We start from the raw sequence: 23,609 nt of genomic DNA, 5'->3' as shown, positions 1-23,609 counted from the left end.
ATCCTGTGTTTATATGCTCAGCCAAGAATCTATACAAATGTACACAACCATCCTGGTAGAGTGTTAGTTGACGGATTTGGGTGAGCAGTGGAACCCCTCCATTAATATGTAGATGTTGCCCTCAAACCTCTCAACACTTGACGAGACACATGTCAAGGGCTTCATAGCTGTTACGACGGGTGGAAAATCTGTCATTTTTTCCCTACAACAAAAATCTTGCCATCACTTACTATTGAATCCTGTGTACTAGCATTTCACAGAAGGCCATTACCAACATCACCATAATATCAGCGGCCAAATTCACTCCCAAATACCTCTTCTCAATGAATCGCCCAAAGTACGACTGTTACACTTACCATTCATTTATTAATTTCTTCAGATTCAAACAAACCCTTTATAAACCTGAAACAGCTTTTGAGCAGAGTCTGGTGATTATATACATGTCAGAATTTTAACGGCTCTACCTTTCCAGTGATAACCTCTAAATGACCAAAATAGGACTGTGGAATCAATATGTGATGGCGTGTTTTTAATCTCTATGGGAAATTGACAGGCTGTAGGTATTTGCTGACTGGTAGAATGTGAGAAGCAGTGACATTCACTTAACCATTACCCATAGCAAACATTTCTAGACCGATGTACACCTAATCATGGGCGACATTTGCTGTGCTCACCACTGCACGAAGTTATAGCTAGAAATAGATTTACTACGCAAAGTTTGTGACTGAAGGGACAACTTCCCCTATGGGCACTTTCCGCATATACACTGTGATTGTTCAAGATATATGGCAAGTGCACTGTACAGGGTAAGGCTAATGGCAAAAAGCAATAAAATCAGCTTCAACATGGCGCACCTCTCCTCTGCTTACCTATCCGAATAACCGTACAGCCCAGAGGATCAGATTGTATTTTTCTCCATCTATAGCGAACATAGTTACAACTTTAAAAAGGTCGCCAGAATGCCCTGACCAATGGTGACACTTCAAATTCCTAATTGTAATATATGACAAGGCAACACATATGTAACTAATTGGTGGATTCATGACAAATAAAGACTACACTGGAAACGGAATTAGCACATGTGGTTCCTGCTGCGGATTCACATAAAAGAGTAAACCTTTGCCACTGGCACAAATATGCGAGCAACACATAAATATAGCAACTGCAAGACCGATGCAGTGATCTGCTGTATTCATTGCTCATGTCGCCAGAGACCAAAGCACACCCGTATCATGGAATAATGCTGTAAAGTGTAGATCTGAAGCGGCTCCACTAGTGGCCGGCGGCCTATAATCTGGCTGCATAGGCTACAGCCACACGAGCACAGCTTGGGTTACAGCTGGTGTAGGTCTATACAAAATACTGTTGTTATACACTGATCCTGCTGGTATCTTGCTATAGCTGGAAGGTGATGCCCGATATGCCTTATGGGCTGGAGTCGAGCGTATTTACAGAGACATTAGAATTTGCAAAAATAGAAGGCAAAATATGGAGGAAAGTATTGAATCTGCCTCACTGCATTCTGGTGTCCATTATAAGGTACGAGTTGGGTTTAACACCAGTGTCTTGCATCATTACATGGACAGCTGGGTCCCTATATAGAAAACTTAGTGACCAAGCCTGACACCCTGTATTATCAGCTCTACGAACAATGACGGAAGGTGATTGTAGGCTGTTTGTCAAATTTTAAAAGGAGCTGCACTGAAATTCTGTAAGTAGAGGTATATCTTGCAAACTTCTCAGTCACAACCCTCATCTATTGAAGCAAAACATGTACTATTTAGACTGGATCAATACGTGTACTGTAAGAAGCTAGTATGCATTTTTATCGGAGATTAGCCAGGAGAACAAAAAGAGGAATTCTGCCAAGCTATATGACACAATTGCCAGGTGGTTGTGTGAGAAATTCTGCTTATTAGAGGCTTAAGTGGTAATTTGTTTAGATGTTACCATCATGATGCTAAAACTCTCAGACATATGTATTATCTGTGCCTCCCTCAAGGGGACAAGAGAGCCATTTCTTAAAGATTATGTACATGACATTTACATATTTGAATACAATCTCATTTTGAAACCAGATATTGTCAGGTGATCCCATATCACTTTTAATTAAGGTGATAATCATTTTAAAGGAGTTGAAATTGATGATTTTTAGTTGGGATATTTATGGAAATTGAATATTTTAAATTATTATCTGTAATGTTTGGATTATGTATGATGTTTTGATAACAAATCTTAAGGATTGTGTTTTTTTATTAAAGTGTATTGTATTTTTATTCGTAAGGTTTGTTATAAACCATGTACAATTAAAAAAAAAAAAAGCACAGCCTTATGAATTCCTTGACGGACAGGCACTTATATTTCATGTTGCATTGACCTTGACTCTAATTGTCTCACACTTTATAGTGGTAACTTGGCTTGGTACTTGATTGTGTTTTTCAATCTCAGATTCTGCACTTTACTATGAACTCGCTGTCTTGATACTTTTCTTTGACCCCCTGTAATTCTCATGATACTCTTGTATCCTAAATGGATTTACCGAACTTGGAACATTGCGGCTCTTTAGACACCTCCCTTTAGCCCCCCTAAATAGTCTAGCCTGCAAACTCCAGCATGTGCCTCTCTTGTATAGACTCCTCACATTCCCGGTGCCAATCGTGTTCGATTCACGGCCTCATCTGGTAACTTTCTCCTGCAGTTCACTTCAAACAATAGATGCCCCTATACCTGACCCTTTTAGACCTGTGCTCTATGCCTGCAGGGCAGCTGCTGAAAATGTTATTCATATCATGAAGAGATGTACAGCACTTTTTCTATAAACTACTTCAAATAAGGTACCTAGTTTTCCTTTATACCTTCACCAAGGTCCCCCCCCCCCCTCTGTGTTTATTTAATCACCTTGTGCTGTAATGTCACAATGTCATGAGCTGTGCTGTGTCTCCAGCTTTACACGCAATAACCGCTGATGCCAGGAGAATAAGAAATTGCCTTCATCTACCCATGCAATGACAATCCGATCATCCTTAGGCTTTTTGGTAGTAGTTCTAATCACACGGATTCAAATAATAAATAGATAACATGTATTGATAATGTCCTTGAGCACATCCCAATGCCAACATACATCCCTAGCTAGACTTTTAAAATATATCTTCCAACTTTTAAAATAACCACTAGAAAGGGAATTCCATTGAGGTCTCTTCCCTCCCTTTTATCCTGATATGCATCTCCTCTGACCAATCACCAACTACTTTTCACATGCATCCCTTCTACCTCTATCACCCTTCCTTTTCTTTCTTACCCCACTGTTATAAGCCCCTCCTGTGTGTCCTTCCCCTCCTGGCCCCTTTTGTGTGTCCTTGCCCTCCTGACCCCTCTGGCACATCCTTGCCCCTCTCCGGCACAGCCTTACCCCTTTCCCCTCCCCCTGGCATGTCCTTGCCCCTCTGGTGTGTCCTTGCCCCCCCCCCCCGAGTCCCCTCTGGCACGTCCTTGCCCCCCCCGGCCCCGTCTTGTGTGTTCTTGCCCCCCGGTCCCTCTTGCGTGTCCTTGCCCCCCCAGCCCATCTTGCGCATCCTTGCCCCCCACCAGCCCCTCCTGCGTGACCTTGCCGCCCCCCTGAGTCCCCTCCTGCGTGACCTTGCCGCCCCCCTGAGTCCCCTTCCTGCGTGGCCTTGCCCCCCCCCCGAATACCCTCCTGCCTGTCCTTGCCCCTGTCCTTGCCCCCCCCCGAGTCCCCTCCTGCCTGTCCTTGCCCCCCCAGTCCCCTCCTGCGTGTCCTTGCCCCCCCCAGTCCCCTCCTGCGTTTCCATGCCCCCCCCCCCCCCCGAGTCCCCTCCTGCGTGGCCTTGCCCCCCCCTGAATCCCCCTCCTGCGTGGCCTTGCCTCCCCCCCCCCCAGTCCCCTCCTGCCTGTCCTTGCCTCCCCCCCCGCCTGTCCTTGCCCCCCCAGTCCCCTCCTGCGTGTCCTTGCCCCCCCCCCCCCCCCGAGTCCCCTCCTGCGTGTCCTTGCCCCCCCCCCAGTCCCCTCCTGTGTGTCCTTGCCCCCCCCCAAACCCCCAGGCCCCTCTGGCACGCCCACCTCCAGCCCTTGTCCTTGGGTCGGGCCCCGTCTTTCACACTCTTCCTTCACTGGTGGCCAAGTGGGGCATGGACTTTGTCCTGACAGTGGCCATTACAGCAGGCGTGACAGTGAGAGATTGGTCACCAGTGCGTGCCTCGCCGCTCCCCCTGGACCCCTGCTCCCGCCCCCCCCCTCCCGCCCGCCGCCGACGTAGGAATGCTCCTCTTACATATGAAAGTGTGAGCGTTATACCAAATGAATCACAAATAAGTTGTTTTGAAAATTGTGTAAAGGAAGTACTTTGGCGGTGTTTTTCCTACACCAATTATTGTAGTCCTGTCCTTCGCATCCGTGCCTAGCGGGTCATATTTGTTTTTATATATGTTCGAGGGCGGTTAATGACGCCTGTGCGCATAGACTTTACCCAAAATTCTAATGCTAATAACTTTTGACGCGCTGGATGGGTTGGATAATCATTTTTCACAAACAGGTTTGTCCTGTGCCCGTCCGAACTGGATCTATTGGGTAAAAGGTGCAAAAGGTATTAAGAAAACATCTGTTTCTGCCTACTCACATTCATTTTCCCATAGAGAAGCAGTAACACCTGCAGCACGAAAACCTCTGGATGGAGTTACACCAAATAAAAAACAACTTGGGCACAAAGGTTGCAGATGTGCCATTTGATGGTGTGGGGTGAATCCGTTTAGTAGTTTTTTAAATATTTAACTTTCACAAGAACCAACCAAGAAAGCAAGCGGGTAGTGGGAGAAGGTCAGGGAGGGAAAACACAATGGGAAAGGAGTGGGTGGACCTAGAAATGAGAAGAGGGAAGATGGTGAGAGCCAATGAGGGGTATACTCTGCAATGATTACCAGGAAGATATCTTGGAAATAAGAAAAGTCACTGGGATAGACTTTACACCGGAACAGGTTGGTTTTACTTTGCAAGGAGCCTTTGGGAATGATTGGTGCATCATGTACGGTGGCCGTAGCCAATGGCCTCTGAACCCGCTGGCTTCGCTTTTTAATATTTGAGGCAACATGGACAGGGGGACATAGCAGAAGGCCGTGGCCAGTGGCTACTGAGGGCAGCAGTTAAGGTCCTCTGTTAATTAAAATGTGGGGCAACACGGACAATGGGCAAGGGCGTTGGCTGGAGCCACTGGCCATGGCTAGTAGCCTTCCTTACCTCTTTTAATATCATTGGTGAATGTGTACAGTGGCCACAGCTGAAGACCGTGCCCCTTGCCGTGTTTGAAGGTCATGGCTAGGGGGCGGGAAAAAACTTTGTGATAACGTAAGCCTTGAAGTTTAGTGCAAAAACATTTAGTTGAGAGAGTTAATGTGATCTGATTCGCTGCCTCAAAACCCTTGAAATTGAGAGGATGTTTGCTGTGATGGCCATCTTACTGCTGTGTCCCTGTTGCAAAGCCCATTAGCACATACATGATAAGACATGTCATCATGTAGTTCATGTACAGGGGGAGGGGCGCTGAGTTAAGATGGTCATCAATTCCACACCCCCTGAATGTCAAGGTTTTTTTCTGTTGATTCATATCACCTTCATTCTCTCCTAGTTTTGCACTGAATCTATGTGTATGTATTTGTTTAATATTTACTGGTCTATATTATATTTTTTTGTCTTTGAAATCTGCACATTTGTAGTACCTTTTTTTTTTCCAGCGAAGTTGTCTTTGGCATGCAATATCGCTTTCTTGAAGTTGTTTTCTCTCCATCATGCTCGGTGGGTACCTTGAGACTTTTTTTTTATAATGTGGTAGCATCAGATGTGCAAATAAGTTTGATCGTTTGTGTCGGGAATCACTCTTGATGTGTTAAAGTTCTCGCTTTTCACGGATACGTTGAGTTTTCTCTAAACGGGATTGCGAGAAATGAATTTCCATTGCCCTGGATTGTGTTGACGGCAGGTGCGAAATAGTGCGGTGTGCTCGCATGCATCCCGTGGAGTGTTGGACTGAGCCCCAGCTTCCCAGGTGTGAATGCGCGCGCCCGCGGGAACTTCAGTGTCCTGGGAACGGCAGCAGTCGATGCCTGGCCTACTGATGGCGCGGGCACATGTATGATAGCACAGAATGTTTGTCGCTGTGTATTACGTATTGTAAAATTCAGACAAGGGTTGTCCTAATTGGCTCTTACCCAATTGCAATGATTTGCCAGCATGTTTAGTCTCCTGAGCGCTGAAATGATGCGTGCCCCACACAGGCATGTGTTCTCGACTGCAGGCTTCTTATTTACTTGGTGCACACGGTTGCCAGCAGTACCGTCCTCGCCTAATAAATCGGCTCCCCTTCTCTCTTAACTTTCTCATTCGCCGGGATTTTAATCTCCCTTTGGCTACAAAAATAGAAAAATAGGAATATGTTTAGTTTAGAAACCATACATCTGTCCCTTCTCATTTCATGGAAATGTTAAAGTGGTGCTACATAATTCTAATGCTAGGATGGGGGGGGAAGGGGGAGGCAGGCAGCTTTGTTTGAGCAGGCTTTCTATCGATTGCTCTGGCATGCCTTTGATATGATATGATAGGTTATTTATAACGCGCTTAATGCCCAGATAATGCCCAGAGGTTTCTAAGCGTGGACCCAGGGATCGAACCTGTGTTTCCAAGTCGAACACGCTGCCGCTGAGCTATCCTCCCTTTGCACAATTCGAATTCTAGTATGTAGGGGAGGGAGGGCAGGCCCCTTGGCTAGCGCAGGGTTTCTCTGTCCCTCTGGCATGCCTGTGTACGATTCTAATGCTATTATGGAGTCTGCAGTCCCCATGCCTTTGCATGATTCGAATTCTAGTATGGGGGGGAGGGGGCAGGCCGCTTGGCTAGAGCAGGCTTTCTCTCACTTGCTCAGGCATGCCTTTGCAGAATTCCAATGCTAGGATGGGGGCAGGCCCCTTGGCTAGAGCAGGCTTCCTCTTGGCCGCTCTGGCATGCCTTTGCACTATATTAATGCTAGTATGGGGGGGGGGGGTTGTCAGGCCTTTTTGCTAGAGCAGGTTTTCTCTCCGTCGCTCTGGCATGCCTTTGCATGATTCTAATTCTAGTATTGGGGGGGCAGGTTCCTTGGCTAGAGCAGGCTTTCTCGGTCGCTCTGGCATGCCTTTGCACTATATTAATGCTAGTATGGGGGGGGGGGTCAGGCCCCTTGGCTAGAGCAGGCTTTTTTTCCAGACGCTCTGGCATGCCTTTGCAGATTCTAATGCTAGTATGGGGGGGCAGGCCCCTTTGCTAGAGCAGGCTTCCTCTTGGCCGCTCTGGCATGCCTTTGCACTATATTAATGCTAGTATGGGGGGGTTCAGGCTTTTTTGCTAGAGCAGGTTTTCTCTCCGTCGCTCTGGCATGCCTTTGCAGATTCTAATGCAAGTATGGGGGAGGGGGCAGGCCCCTTTGCTAGAGCAGGCTCTGGCATGCCTTCGCACGATATTAATGTTAGTATGGGGGGGGGGAGTCCCCTTTGCTAGAGCAGGCTTTTCTCTGTCACTCTGGCATGTCCTTGCACGATTCTAATGTTAGTTTGGTGGGGGCGGGCGGCAGGTTCCTTGGCTAGATCAGGCTTTCTATCGGTCGCTCTGGCATGCCTTTGCACGATTCTAATGCTAGTATGTGGGGGGGGGGGTGTTAGGGAGAATTCTCTTATAAGGCTAATTTCCCAAACCTAGTGAGTCCCCCAGCAGCTTTGCTGGATTTTTGGGGTTTGTTTTTTTCTCCTGCTAAGAGTGAGACTCTTTTACTCCCACTCTTAGGCATGATTTGAGGTATGTCTTTGACTTGGTATGTGCTTATGGGCTATGGGGTTTCTTTTTTACTCGATAGGGTATCATCTGTTTTTCTGTATGTGTGGTACACAGCACCCTCAGTGCAGTACCACAGGGGTGTCACAGTGACCCGAAACATAGACTCCATACCCTGGGACTGACTGTCTCCCCGGGCATGTAAAGTCACCATTGGCTTAACTAGTCCAAAATTGTGAACGGAACCAGTACAAACCATCATATTGTGGAAGTACTGGTAAGGGGTAATTCGATTGCCCCTGGGTCTGTTTTCGAGGGGGCACTGTCCCGTCCCCCCTCGTCGAGTTTCTGGCTGGTGGCAGTGGTTACCACGTAAAATATTCCACCGGAATATTCTCCATGGGATTTTCCCGTTCATTCTAAATGCACTGGTGCAATGTTAAAGATACCGCCGGTTTATTTATTTAATATTAAATTACCGGCTGGGTCTTTTTGCCAAAACTCGATTCTAAAATGGCGTTTGTGTCGTCTCTGTAACTCTGACCAAGGTCGAGCCCTTTGTTCCACTATTTTGACGGACTTCTCCACAGAAGCCCTCCAAGTGGTGCCACTCTGTCTGGGTTCCACAGGAAGGGTGGAGGGGGGAATTGGCATCCTGGGCTGCGTTGCCTTAGCAACCCAAGTCGCACTCTACTCTGATTGGCCCAGTGGTGAGCCACCCGGCTCACCAATTAGCATGTGTGATTGACAGCTAGGCTGATGAATGGGGTTTTTTCTGCATAAAAGCAAGGCCTTTGGGACTGGAACTTCAGAAGTCGCCACAGGACCTAAGAATCTGAAGAGGGATGAAGCTGAGCCACCTGCAACGATGACACCACCGGTGAAGCCCTGCTGCAGCTACCTCACCACTTTCCCGACGACAAGAGATCTTCTGCTGGATGAGTCTTCTTCCTCTGAGCTGGTGGGACCAACCAGTTCACCCTTTTCGCCTTCCCAAGATGGCCCTTGGTCGAATCTCCCGTGCCAAGCACCCCGGCAGCCGATAGCCAAGCTCACCACTTTTGACCGCGAATAAAAGGGCCGCACCTTTTAATCGGGAACTCCGTGGCTGATTTCATCCCTGTGCAGTGCAACGACTCCAAGTTTCCTCCTCGACGAGATCCTCTTCCCCTGGTCGGAACAACGAACTGCCACCACTGCTAGGAACAACTGCCCCCGCTGGAGCTTCCTTTCTCTTTAAGGTACTGTGTCCTGCCTGGCCTCCCTTTCTACAGATTGCTAAAGGGGACACTTAAATCCTTGGCTTCTATACTGGGTTGGCCCCAGACCTCTAACTATATCTTTTGAATCACCCCAACCTCTTTTGAAAACTCTGCAAAGACTTTCAGTGCACTTTAAACCGTGTGATCCTGGCCACATTTCGCTTGCTCCATTTAAAGTGGGCCTGGCCTATGAACTTTGGCTCTACAGTGTAACCTAACTCTCTCTCCTTGCTCTGAACTCTTAAAAGTGTTGGGAACTATTTTATTTTACGCTCTGCCTTTTCTCTCCCTTTTTAACCTAAACTATTGGAGTGCCATCTAGGTTAAGCGCTCACTTCTGTCTTAACAAATAGTTGTGCTTTAACCCTGACTTGTCTGATAGTTATCAAGGGAGGTGTATATACTTGCCTGACTGTGTTTTAGTTTAATTTTCATTGAGAGTGCTAGTGTATTACCTAAAGTGTGTTTAATAACTATATACTTTTTATACAAAGCTCTGGTCAGTGTTTGTTTGCTCTACTGTGTTTTTAGCCCTATTGTGTATACTCTGCATACTGCCCTACTCTTCTTGAGAGAAGTCTGACTGCTCAGCCACAGCTACCAGGTAAATCTGGGTGGTGCAGACTGCTACCAATTGGGTTTACTGCTGCTCCTGTAGTCTTAATCTTTTTGCAGTGTTCCCCAAGGGAACTCCACAGGATTCTGCCTAACAGGGGGGTAGGCCCCTTGGCTAGAGCGGGCTTCCTCTCGGTCCCTCTGGCATGCCTGTGTGCGATTCTAATGCTAGTATGGGGGGGGGGCAGGGCCCTTGGCTAGAGCAGGCTTTCTCTCGGGTTAATTGTTATGCTAGGTGGGGGGTGGTACCAGGCCCCTTTGCCAGAGCAGGCTTTCTCTGGGTCGCTCTGGCGTGCTCTTGGATCTTACCTCAGCCTTTTGTTCTGCTTTGCTTCTGGGATTATGTACAATGCCACACCCTTTTCTCCATCATTGCAGATCTTCAGGTGAAGTCAACATCCTGGAGATAGGGAACCTGGCGCGCCCGCTCTCCTAAAGTGTAAACAGCAATTCTTGATCACGTCCTGTACATGTGCCACCATCGCCAGCGTGTCCTGTTGTCTCTCTCACTCATAGAGAGGGCGAGTGCATTTTCCGTACGCCTTGCTATTCTGTGGTTCTTGATCTCTTAGCATCTCCTTTCGGTTGGAAATCCTCTGACTGCAGCCACATGGCTTGCAAATTCACCGGCTTATTAGCCAAGAGCAAATGTGCGTTTCCGTGCTCTCCTCTAAAGGGGTCATTTGCTACTCCCGCTTTCACCCAATAATAAACCTGTGGTGATTTACATAGTGATTCATGCCGATTCCCCCCATCTTTTAAGCGCTGCGATAATCGGTATTATTGCCCACTTGTGGTACTCCATGTATTGCCCTGTGGGACAGAGGGGCAAAGTGCTGGGTCGGCCCAACCAGGGTGCCAAGTCCATGTGGGCTGGCATCGTCTTGCTCCCAAGGTGAACGCGCTGTGCTTGAGCCATCCTCTCGGCTCCGTACAGATCCAGAGCGTCTCCCTGAGACTGTGGCCTGCTCCATCACTGCAAAGTGTCGGAGCACCGTCTCCAGGCGGGGATATGATTGCTTTCTCAATATGAATCTTTAAAGGGTTTATTAGCCTTGGAAATGCGTAAAACATGATGGTTTTCTGATGCAACGTTAATGATATTTTTTCTAATTTACGATCCAAATAATGCCGTCAGTGGTTAAAAAGGTTAGAGTAAAAAGAGCATTTGCGAAGCCAGTCATTTGTAGTTGTTGAATTCATTTTAAATTTGAGCATGGAATTGTTTTGGAAGCCCATAAAAAGCTTTTGCATGGCATCATCAATAAAGTTGACACTTTTTCGGTGCACAGCTGCCCAGTGTCCTAACCACTGCCCCAAAGAATGGTGGAACGGCTCATCCGCTTACTACAGAGCCATACAGTAGAACCACTCCTCTCTGACATGCAATGCAGGCACATGATCTGAGACCATGTGTACTTGACACTGCCCCAAAGAATGGTGGAACTGCTCATCCGCTTACTATAGGGCCATAGAGTAGAAGCGCTCCTCTCTGTAATGCAATGCAGACACGTGATCTGAGACTGTGTACTAGACACCTCCCCAAAGAATGGTGGAACGGCTCATCCGCTTACTACAGAGCCATACAGTAGAACCACTCCTCTCTGACATGCAATGCAGACATGTGATCTGAGACCATGTGTACTAGACACAGCCCCAAAGAATGGTGGAACGGCTCATCCGCTTACTATAGGGCCATAGAGTAGAAGCGCTCCTCTGACATGCAATGAAGACATGTGATCTGAGACCATGTGTCCTAGACACAGCCCCAAAGAACGGTGGAACTGCTCATCCGCTTACTACAGGGCCATAGAGTAGAAGCGCTCATCTCTGTAATGCAATGCAGACACGTGATCTGAGACTGTGTACTAGACACTTCCCCAAAGAATAGTGGAACTGCTCATCCGCTTACTACAGGGCCATAGAGTAGAACCGCTCCTCTCTGACATGCAATGCAGGCACATGATCTGAGACCATGTGTCCTTGACACTGCCCCAAAGAATGGTGGAACGGCTCATCCGCTTACTACAGGGCAATAGAGTAGAACCGCTCCTCTCTGACATGCAATGCAGGCACATGATCTGAGACCATGTGTCCTAGACACAGCCCCAAAGAATGGTGGAACTGCTCATCCGCTTACTACAGGGCCATAGAGTAGAAGCGCTCCTCTGACATGCAATGAAGACGTGATCTGAGACCATGTGTCCTAGACACAGCCCCAAAGAACGGTGGAACTGCTCATCCGCTTACTATGGGGCCACAGAGTAGAAGCGCTCATCTCTGTAATGCAATGCAGGCACGTGATCTGAGACTGTGTACTAGACACTTCCCCAAAGAATAGTGGAACTGCTCATCCGCTTACTACAGGGCCATAGAGTAGAACCGCTCCTCTCTGACATGCAATGCAGGCACATGATCTGAGACCATGTGTACTAGGCCCTAAAGAATGGTGGAACTGCTCATCCGCTTACTACAGGGCCACAGAGTAGAAGCGCTCCTCTCTGACATGCAATGCAGGCACATGATCTGAGACCATGTGTACTAGGCCCTAAAGAATGGTGGAACTGCTCATCCGCTTACTACAGGGTCACAGAGTAGAAGCGCTCCTCTCTGTAATGCAATGCAGACACGTGATCTGTAGGAGGACATCAAGCACTGCACGATAACCTTCTGCAGTCGGAGAAAGCCGAGTCTCTTCTGCTGCACTAAGATCCAGCACCAGTTTACCAGCTCTGCCAATGCAAGCAGGGCATCAAGATTCATGTAAGCAAGCCAGTTACAGCCGATGCAAGGGCGTCCTAATAAGGTGAAGAACATGTGCCCGTTTCTGGCTGAGCAATTCTTCAGCAGCTTTCACATCTGGGCACCTGAAGCAGATGAGCTGACACCCGTTGGGTGACGAGCTTTGTTTTTGATAAGATGGCATGTAACCCGTCCTCCATTCAGCATATGCTAATGTAAGACTCCTAGCAGCAGGGAAGGCAGAAACAAGAGTCTCTATGGACATCTTTGCTCTGAACCCTTGTAACTCCTGGGATCTTATTCCCAGTAAATTCCTTAATACCACCTGGTAACTCCACCAGTAGCAGTGACATGTCTAAAAGCACATCCACATAATCACCTTACTTCCCTTTCTAGGTTTTGGTTCATAAATTGTGCTTGTGACACCGAGTGGGCCAAACACCAGTGGTATGACTAGTAGGGGATGGCAAATCTCGGAAGATGGCATGTTTCTGGCATTGTGATTAGTGATGAGACCTGCTCAGGGTCCTGACACCGTCAAGAGGGGTGTGAACCCATTAAACTTGGGGTGGGAGGCCTAGCAAGGTTTTCACCAGGGCCACCCCTACCCCAGAGACATGGTGTGGGAGTTGGAGAGGGGGCAGAGTGAGTTTGAATGGGTCGCCTGGTCCCTGTCCTTTCTGTGTTGCTCAGTGTCCTCTTGCTTCCAATGCGAGCACGTTGCAGCTGAGCTATCCTCCCGACACGTAGGAGCATGGAGGAGGAGGATTGCTGAAGGAGTGATTAAGACGAGGTATTGGTTGGTAAGCAAAATTGGTGCTTGAGTTTGAGAGTGTGGACGTGGGCTAATAGAAGGAGAGTACGAGTAAACGAGAAGGTGATTGAGCGAGTGGAATGAGGGTGACTGGCAGTAGTAGTGGTGCCGAGTATAGTTCGGGTGCAGAGAGGGGGGAGGATAGTTCGGGTGCAGAGAGGGGGGGAGGATAGTTCGGGTGCAGAGAGGGGGGGAGGATAGTTCGGGTGCAGAGAGGGGGGAGGATAGTTTGGGTGCAGAAGGGGGAGGGTAGTTTGGGTGCAGAGGGGGTATTTGTGCAGAGGGGGGAACGGCAGAGGGGGTATTTGTGCAGAGGGGGGAACGGGAGAGCGGGGGAACGGGAGTTTTTGTGCAGAGGGCAAAGGGGAGTTTTTGTGCAGAGGGGAGTGGGGTTGTGGTGCAGAGAGGGGAGTGGGGTTGTGGTGCAGAGAGGGGAGGGGAGTTGTGGTTCAGAGCGGGGGGGGCAGTAGTTTTGGTGCAGAAAGAGTGACTAAAGGGAAAAAGAGGGGGAGACAGAGGATATTGGGAGGTAGAAGGGGAAGAGAGAAGACTGATGGGAGAGTAAGGATCGAACAATGACCAAGTGGGTCTGATTATCTGGCGTAGCTTTACCTTGCACTGGATTGCGGATCGAGGTTAGGGACCACCAAGATTGTTCCCAGAGGAAGATGCACATGGTGAAATCTTACTCCGCGTGGGTTCCTGACTTCTAGAGCCCACCTTGGAGATGAGGTAGGCCTGGGATAGGGAGGGAATGGCCCTGCTCAGGTGAGAGGAGGGAGCCCTTTATGCGTCTGAAAATAAAAAACATTGAACTGTCTTCGAGGGGTTGGTATGTTCTTAAGCAATTTGACAGTGAAAGGCGAACATTCTGAGTGTGCTATAGTTCGAATGGTTGCCTCTGCTGTCATTTGTAATAGAAAGAGTCCCTGGTGTCCAAGGCTTGATGGAACTGTGTTGATGTTGCCCTTTTTTGTTTGACGTGTGCACCGGTTTTGTGATTAGTACTTTCTCTTGCCATAGCGTGAAATGTATTGCCGTCCTCCGTCTTCATTTCGATAATAATGTTATGGGGAATCTAAATAGGAAGGCTAAAGGATCGATTGTGTCTTCGGATTGTGCAATTATTGTACTAAATATTTGCCCTGTATTTACTAAGCATTCATTTTGCGCTGGATGTTAAACAGTATTGTAATCAATAGGCTTTTAAGAATTATTAATTATCTGCTTTTAACGTGGGGGGGAAATAACGAAACACTCGCACAATGAAAACAGCTCGGCACCTTTTATTGTTGTCACACCAAGGATTGGTTGTACACCAAGTGATTGTAAGGGGGACTGAACAGGATGGGGGCCTTTACTTTAATAGGGAAACGCTGCCTTGGTGATAACCAAAACTCTGGTGTGTGGAGGTAAAGTCCCAGGCCCAAACCTGGTTTGTCCCATTGAGGATCTGAGTGCTGGTCCTAGAAGTAAGCATCACCTTTTTGGGCCTTTAGAGTTGGATGAGTGATAGCCACTAGGACATAAAAGGATGATTTGTGTTTAACAGTGTCAGGATGGGGGTTTAACCACACAAGTGCATGGATCTAAGCTGAGTTGATGGTGTCTGTGTACTTCTCTATTCCTCAAAAAAGATACAGGGATATAGACCCCTGTTGGCTATCTCGAGGCTACTCGCGTTTATAGCATCCCAGCATGCTTTTTGGCTTCTTCCTTGATTGCTACTTGGTTCCAAGATGGTTTTCTGGGCTCCCAAAATATAGACTGCACACACTTAGCAGGCAATAACTGGTAATGTCCTCTTGCCTTAGGAGACACCTAAAATGTTATGCCTACCAGAAAGTACTCTCGACCCCACCCCCCACCCCCACCCCCATCCCCTTACCTTAGGTGATATCCAAATAATTTCTGGGCAGGAATTGCCCAACCCTCCCACCCCCGCCATACCTCAAAACAAACCCCTCTTGGAAGCTTTTCAGACCAACCAAGGGTCGACTTCCTAGGCAGAACGACCACAGGCTCTTGTTTCTTTGCTTTGATCCCAGCAGTCTTATAATCCACTCCTTTCTATTCTGTGGTCCCTTATCTCCGTCCTCAATCGGTTTGAACCACATTTGAGGAGCCTATTTGGAGGAGGGCTCGAAGTCTCAGCTCCTTGCTCAGTTTCCTGCTTCCCTCACTCTTTCTTTTTTCTTCACCTGCACCATCTCCCCAGATCACCTTCCTAAATCCTACACCCTACCTCTCCTTCTGTCATCCTTTTATGCTGTCTGAACTTAAGTCATCAGGATCAGGATTGGCCAAAGTCTCTGGGTCTCCCCCGACCCCCCCTTCCTTCGCATTGTGGTATGGTGTAGTAACTCTTTGATCGCTGGATCTACTAATGACATTGTTATGCATAGTAGCAAAAGGCTGACTGCTTGCACAGCCATAACCATCTTGTGGTCGAGCAAGGCAGCTCCATCTCTTTTGCCTCCCACATGGATTATTCTTCATCATTCTGCTTCTATAGTTTGTGAGCTTCCTGGTCCTTCCTCTGTTTCCCACTGACGTTGAGTAAGTTCAGTGATGAGCAAGAGGATTTGTGAAACGCTTTCTCGCTTGCTCCATGGACTGCACATAGGTGGCTCACGATCCTCCCGCTCGCTTCCCTGCATCAAATCATCTACAAGTATAGTCTGGTTGCTAAATTCCCTAAATCACTGTCTGTCTGCAAGGACACTATTTGACCACCACCTTTGACCTGTCCCTACAGATCAGGCTGGGGGAGTGGAGAGGGGCTCTGGGGCTCCATCTTATACCAGGGGGTCACCATGGAGCGGGCAGTTTCCCAAGGGCTTGAGAGATTACTCTTCCCTCCCAGCCCCACAAACTGCCGTTTAGGTGCGACTGCATCACACTTGCATTGTTAATATGTTGCACGATGTGCTCACAAAAAAAGTGTTTTTTAAAAGAATCAGTTGGTAGTGAATTTATGCTTGTTATTAAACCTGAATTAGAATGATCTCTATCACACCAGCTCTCAAATTGTTGACTCTAAGACTGCCCTCAATTAACTAAGCCCCTGCTTAAACAGAAATACTGCCCCATTAGAATTGCTATGGTATACCTTTCTTGCAACTCCAAGATTGCATGTCTGGGGTTCATCTAAAAGATTACACCATTTGCAGTTTTATGTAAGATTGATTTCCCAATTTTAAGTCCTACTTTAAGAACACGCAGATTATTGTATTTTAAGAGTACTTGGATTGTATTTTGAAACACTGACTTTATGAACATTCAAACTGGTTATTTTGGTTTCCACCAAACCTCATGAAACTAAAAGAACATTTAAAATGTATGTTAACAGGTAGTGAGTATTACACAAACTTTATCCCATCCACTCCAGATAATGATTTATATAGCTCGATAAACCATGCACGCCATGCACTATGAGAAACGCGTGTCGTCAACTAAGCCCTTGGGTCACTGCAAGTGAGACTCTGAATAATGGATAATATGATGTGAAACAAAACAAAACAAGCAAACACGTCCTTCTGGTCTTTGTCAATGCTTTTGGAGCTTTACCAAAACGAAAAAAACTTAATTGGCCCCTTCCCTAATGTGTAATATTTCTACTCGAAAAATACCACTAACTTATAACAATTGACGGTAATAGTCCATATTGTATGTCTTGTCTTGTTAAATGCTTATCGTGCATACTATTTTTTTCTCTGTGGTGGCATGCTAGTCATGGTGTTGGGTTTTCTTGGCCAGTCTCTTGAGTAACAAACACATATATGAGGTCACCCCCATGTACTAACTGCAAAGGCCCTAAAGATGTATCTAACCACTACACCCAAAAAGAGAGAGGGGTTCTCTGCCGTAGTCGAAATAAGTTTCGCAGGGGTCTCTGCCCAATGTTCGACACAAAGTAATCAAATGCCAGTTCAATTTCTCCAAAATTGATAATCTAATCAAACATTACATACTTGACAATTTGAGCAGCACATGTTAAAATATCACAAAAAGCAACATCCTCAATTAATACAAACCGGTAAATCAAGGCATAATTATAAACCAATTAAACCGAAAGTGCCCATCTCCAGCGTGTAAACACTGCCACTTGTGCACAACCCATATCAAACACCAAATCACCCTACATAAAACGAACAAAGGGAATCCAAAGAGATCATCCTCGCTCAATGTAAGCCGAGAGCTGTACTTTGGTATCGGCTCATGCACCACATCAATCTACACGTGCAATGATGTATTCACAGAAATTCACAATGAATAAGCAAACCAATGCTTACCTGTTCCAACAGATGGATAAAAAGAAACGAGGGATGTTTGGGGAGGTTAAAATTGTGCCTATTTGAGTTTCGGCTGCAAGGTGGCCCAGAATTTCACAACGGCCCAGCCTTCCTCAGGGCATAAAGATCTAATTGGAGAAAACAGAATTGAAGGCACTCAATCATATTCAAGGGACAAGGTGCCCAACATGTTCATTCCATCATGCAATTGCATTTAACCAATCTTGAATGGAGGTATCACACTGGTTGGCCTCTCAAAGCTTTGGAGTCTTAAAGAACGAACGCCGTAATAAACTCTGTTTAAAGGCATAATCAGTCCTCCAAGCTTGCAGACAGCAACTTTGCAATCTCATTTGTCTAGACCAATAAAGACTGATTCTGCACATCTTTAGTAGAACAGTTCTTTACATTGAATACATCATTATTCTAATGGTGGATGAAAGAGTTAATTGGTGGGGAGGATTGAACCCTCCCCTCCAGAAGATGCTTACTGCCCAGGTTAGTTTGCTAACCTCTGATCTGCCAGCGGTCTGGCAGTGATGCACGCCTGAGTGAATATGACCCTACTATTAGCAAAAATGTTCTGCGTGCTTTGTAGACTGAGCATGCATATGCAGATCCTAATGGGTGACAAAGAGATATGTAGTGGCGAAACGATAGGCAGGGTGTCCCGTGGCTGTGTTAAAGTGGTTTGAGAGCTTGTTAGGACTGTGGGTCTTGCGCTAGTTTGTGCATAGTTTTCTTTTTTACGTTGCCTGCTGCTGTCAGGTGGATCTCAGAGGGACCAAGCTCCTAAGGTCCCAATGTTTGCAAGGGTTGTTCTGGGTTACTGAGTTCCAATAATTTGAAATTAGGCACTTGACAGTGGTTCCTTTGTATCCAATGAGTATGTGTGGGGCCATTGATACTCATTGGATACTAAGGAACCACTGTCCAGCGCCTAATTTCAAATTATTGGATCTTAGTAACCCAGAACATGTCTCGTGGCTGTGTTTGCCCACAAATACATGTGAATAAATGTCTAAGTATTAGTGAGGTTTTGATGAATCAGCCGTTTTGGATGAAAACAATGAAAAATATGTCTACATTTTACTTTCAAGTTCAGTACTTTAGGACTGGTATTATGTGCCCTTGAAGAATGTGCAGAATTTCCATCAGAGAGGACTCTTTTCTCTTTGCTAATTCAACAATATTCTTAAACGTCATCAATAATGCAACTTTGTCTAAATTGCAAGAGGACCCTCTGAGGGCTTGTACTGAAGTTCTAGGTTGGCCAGTGCTGAAGCTTTCTCTCGGATCTGGAGTGCAATCTCTCCTGCATGATTGCAAGATGGAGTCACTGATGCATTCACATAATCGCCTGCTGCTTCTCTCCAGTAATCAAGGAGAACATTTAAAGGCCAAGCGTGACACTATTTGTATCCTTTCATCTGCAGAATTTCTCTTCTTGATCAATATGCATTATGTTATCAATATGTCAGCTGCTTGCTGCTCTGAAGTCATTGGCTCTTCACTGTGAGCCATGAACCTAAACAAGATGGGGGAACTCTGTGCTATGGTGTTTCGTTTTGACAGAACTAGCTTTGCTTTTTGCATGACTCAACACTGCCCTGCTTGCATTACTTCCTCGTCCATCCTCCCGCTTAGATAGATGCAAAGGTCCTGGGCGGGCAGGAGCAGGCAGTGTAGCTCCCTTTCTCTAGAGTGTTGCCTCTACAGCATGCTTGATTGGAAACGGTATGTTCGCTCAATCGAGCTCTGCCAGGGCTTTCCAATCCACAAACTAGCATAGTTTGCTGCATTGTTAATTTGGTGCTGGTCAGGAGGGACTGCACCATGTTTTAAATAGATAAACACAAAACAAGGGAGGTGGTTGGTGGAGCTTTGGGAGTGAGGTGATGGTTGGACGTTGGGTTGTGTTCTTACTGCAGATGCTGTAGTCCGATTCAAAATCAGAGTCATAGGCTATATACTTGGCGTTTGGTTGTATGCCCATGGCCCTCTCTGAGTACAATTGGGGGACCCAAGATATTGCCTTCCAACCTCCCTACTGTGCATGGAGAAGAGAATGGTTTCATCCACCAGGAGTGAAGTACCTAACAAACCGTCTGAGTAGCCAGATTGGATGCTAGTACAGAGGAGTGTGTACATTTTGGGTCTACCTAACCTGCTTGCAATTTAAAAAATCCAGAAAGGCCGTATGCATTTACGAATGGTAAAACTGTTTCAAAATCGTTATTTAAACATTTATTTTCTTCTAATTTTCAGCAAAAGCATCTTGAAATTGAAAGAACTTCGAAATGGTTGAAGATGCTGAAGAACTGGGGGAAGTACAGGGCCAGTGAGAAGGTAGATCATTGTATTTTCTGCTTCTGACGGTTATTGTGAAAGTTATTTGATGAAATATTCCTAGACACAGTGGGGGTAAAAATGTGAAGCGGCAAGCTACTAGCCATGCATACGAAGTTACTATCTTATATAATTGCTATTAGTGAGTGCAAATGTAAGGCCTGGGCATATACAGGGTATTCATTTCACCCCTTCCCCCTACTTGCCAAAAATGAGGAGGGCATGTTCAGCTCCACTTTACCGGGAGGATAGCTCAGGGGCAACGCGCTCACCTCGGATGCTAGAGTACATGGAGCAACACAGGTTCGATCCCCGGATCTGCGCTTAGAAACCTCTGGGTATTAAGCGTGTTGTAAATACCCAATTACAAATTACTTTAAAACCGTATTCTCAATCGTCATTCTACATTGCTTTACTACCACATTTGTAGTTTTGATGGGTTTTTATGTACATTTGAAACCTAGATGGTTGCTGATTCGATTCCAATCCCATATTCTATTAATCTTGTTTTAGGCGACTAGGCCTTTGGTGTATTGCCATCCACGGTTGAATGGGGTGTTCGGTTTTCTATTGACCCCATCTTTCTGGCATTGATCCACTCTCATCTACATTTATTCATTAGATTTTGGACTTCTATGGTGCAAACAAACAGTCGTCTGGAGGTACATTGATATTGGCCGGATGTTGGGTGCGCTCTAGCCGTAGATTGTATCGTCCTATATAAAATCGCTGCGTTATAAGCTAGATTCTTGGGGTTTGGCCCCCGTACCTGGGGGACACAAACATATTGCCTTCCAGTTTCCTGCCCTCCATGGAGAAGACAATGGTTTGATGTTTTTTCCTTGAAGGAAATAACGGTGGGATGGGGTCTGATGTGCAGAGACAGTGAAGCATCTCGCTCTTTTACTCAGTATTTTGATGCGAGGGGGGGTGAGCAATCGGGAGATAGTTTCTTGGAGCTGAAGGCCTTTCCCAAACCTCGTTGGTGAGTTTGTTGAAGGGGTATAGTTGGGCAGTGTCGCGGTTGTTGTCTTGCTGGGAGCCACTGCATGTTTATATTGCAAAGGTGATAGGGCGGCGGCCTGTGCTTTCATTGCAGCTGTTTTAAAAGTTTCTCTCACCCCAGCCAATTTTCGCTGAGTTTGTTTTTTTGTAAATGGGGCTAGGGGGGGTCCCCCCGCGTAACTCAACACTTGACCCTGCCAACCCCAATCCACTGCCCCAAACGCCCAACACATATTTTATTTTAAACGAAGGTGCAGCAAAACGGATGCGTGAAATCACCACAGAGAAAATTACAACTTTCAAATTAGATGCGATGAAAACGTGGAAAGCTGATGGCACTAATCTTTTTTTTTTTCAGGCCTGGGTCGAGTCTAGAATTGGCACCTGCAGCACTTTGAAGTTGGTTGGGTTACTGTTGTAGGAGGTGGACCTAGAGTATTTTGGTCTAGTCACTATGGCTAAAGTGCACATGGATCCACAATAAAGCTCTGGGAGAATGGAGCACATGGTCCTTGGAGGTAGACTGAGCTGGAAAAAGACTCCTTTGGTTTTTGACAAAACTTGGGAATGTATACTTCGTTCCTATGCTGGTAGACTCTGAAGATTTTCCCAAACCACAAAGGGGAAGAGGACATTTGAAGGTGTGGTAGTGATGATGGGTTGGTGGTCTTGTGTGGTGGTGTACTTGAGGGAAGTCTGAATGATGTAGTTTTTTGGTTGCACCAATGAGGCATGGAAGGGACATAGTAGTTCTGAGCAAGGGTTGAAAGCTCAGAATTCGTCATGCTTGCCAATGAGGACTGTACGTTGACGATGTGTGTAAGTGAGAGCCAAGTTCACAATCCCCTGGCAGCTGGTCAGCTGAGGGCTGTGTCAGCATTTTGGCCTATGCTCTCACATAATATTCCACAAAATTCAGGAGGAAAGGCCATTTGGTGCTCATGTACTTGGACAATGCTAAGGAAGCGAGGTGCTTGAAGACGGATCAGTGAGGTGAGTGTTGAGGTGAATGATTTGAACAGATCACTTGTGACCGAAAGGAGAAGCCGCTGGTGTGAGGCATGTCTGACTCGGGTTTTCAGTGCTTCATCAATGTGGACACTTGGCTCAGTATGAGGAGCCGATTGAAGGATCAGTAAGTACCGACATCAACCCTGAGGCCCATGGGGATGCCAAGAATGATGTGCTTGGGTTATGCAACGTGTTGCTTGAGTTTAAAGGAAGGGATAGCAGAGGAGCAGTCTAGCTGGCGCACATAAAGGCAACCTTACTGGCGTAGCGCCATCAAAAAGCCCAGGAAATTGAGTTGGGTCCTATGTCCAGTGGCAGGTGATATTGGTAGAAGGCGACATTTGGGATAGGGACAATCAAGGGTTATGCAATGCTGTTGGTAAGCTGAGGCATTTCAAATATTGGACTGTTTAAAGCAGTTGCGCTGTGCCTTTTGCACTGGAGGTGCAACCTGTAACTCCCATGCCACAGTAGCCCTTGAAAGAAATTCTAGAAATTGTGGGCCAGTGACGTGATTGAAAAAGAGGAATGATTATAGTAGGTGGCCCACATAATCATCAATCTGACAAGAAGTGGTCCCCTTAGGCAGTGCGTGAAAGTGAGGTCTTCAAACAACTGAATATGGCTCAACAGAAATCCCTTGCCTAGGAGGGGCGGGGGGAGCATTAGTGTCATTCTTGCATAAAAACAATCCTTACGAAAATAAATGTCTTCTATTGATAGGTGTCATTGCAGTGTGTTGGCCCAAGTTGGCACTCAACATAATGGGCCCTATATCTGACTTGTGCTTGGAGGCAAGGGTTTCTTTGTTCTGATGGATTACTATGCTAAGTGGCTGATTCGGTCATGGGCTATGTATGGCATGACCGCTAGTGCAGTTCATGTTTTCAACCAGATGTTTCAAGAGGCAGTGCTTCCAGCAACCCTTGTGGCAGATAACTGGGTACAGCGCTGCTCAAAGCTGGTCCGGAAGGTGAACACACAGTTGAATTGCACCAGGCAGAGCAGCCTGGTGGAGAGGTACAGTGGGGTGGCAAAAGGCACTCTTCCGCATGAGCCCCATGTCTGGCTGGGTATTTTCTATGAGTATCATGGTGTGGGTGTACTGAATCCTGGCCCATTCTTTTCAGGAGAACTCTTTTTACTGTCTTGAAGGGGTGTAAGCCTTGTGTGTGAACTGGCTCCTAAGTGGTGGGGGTGTCTCAACCTGTACGTCGGTATAGCAATGAACTATTGAGATGTGTTGATCAGTGTCAATAAAGTTAGTACTGACAGGTGGTACATTAACTGGAGAGCCTTGGGTATGTTGAGCCTAAGGTTGATGACTGGGGAAGAGTGAGGTATTCACGCCGGGATGAGAAAAGGACTCTCCAGTGTTGGTCAGCTTCGAAGAGGGTCCAAGGCATGGTTGCTGTGCTTGAAGATGGAACCAAGTAGTGGCTGAGCCAAAATGCCACCAGGTGGAGTTCAGGTTCACTTAACCACAGGCTAGTTGTTGTGGGACACCTTTTTTGGAAGAGTGTCATTGTCTCTTCTCCTGAATTCTGTCGCAGATCAGATGTGTGTGGTCTTTTGTTCAAGCCCTGATGGAATTCTTGAGGGTTCCACATTTCAGTGCCTGGTATGCTATAGAGGCTTTCTGTGATATTCCTGTTAAAGGCAGAAGGTTTGTGGGAGATGGGTTTGTGAGCGGTGTGGAATATGTGATGC

The 23,609-nt window shown here is 46.6% G+C and overlaps 1 protein-coding gene across 2 annotated transcripts in view; it reads left to right on the top strand.

Moving 5' to 3' along the window:
- The window catches only part of USP6NL (USP6 N-terminal like), a 1,148,352-nt gene that overhangs the window by 664,686 nt on the left and 460,057 nt on the right, over positions 1–23,609 (top strand). For both annotated transcript variants that reach the window (XM_069629707.1, XM_069629706.1), the window contains exon 5: positions 19,803–19,883. In XM_069629707.1, coding sequence (XP_069485808.1) covers positions 19,803–19,883 — 81 coding nt within the window. The remainder of the gene's footprint in view (positions 1–19,802; positions 19,884–23,609) is intronic.

Source organism: Ambystoma mexicanum, chromosome 12, assembly GCF_040938575.1.
Source record: "Ambystoma mexicanum isolate Mex_15411 chromosome 12, UKY_AmexF1_1, whole genome shotgun sequence".
In the NCBI taxonomy this organism is placed as follows: domain Eukaryota; kingdom Metazoa; phylum Chordata; class Amphibia; order Caudata; family Ambystomatidae; genus Ambystoma; species Ambystoma mexicanum.
The sequence above is the reverse complement of the archived record's forward strand: the minus strand, read 5'-3'. Positions and strand labels throughout refer to the sequence as shown.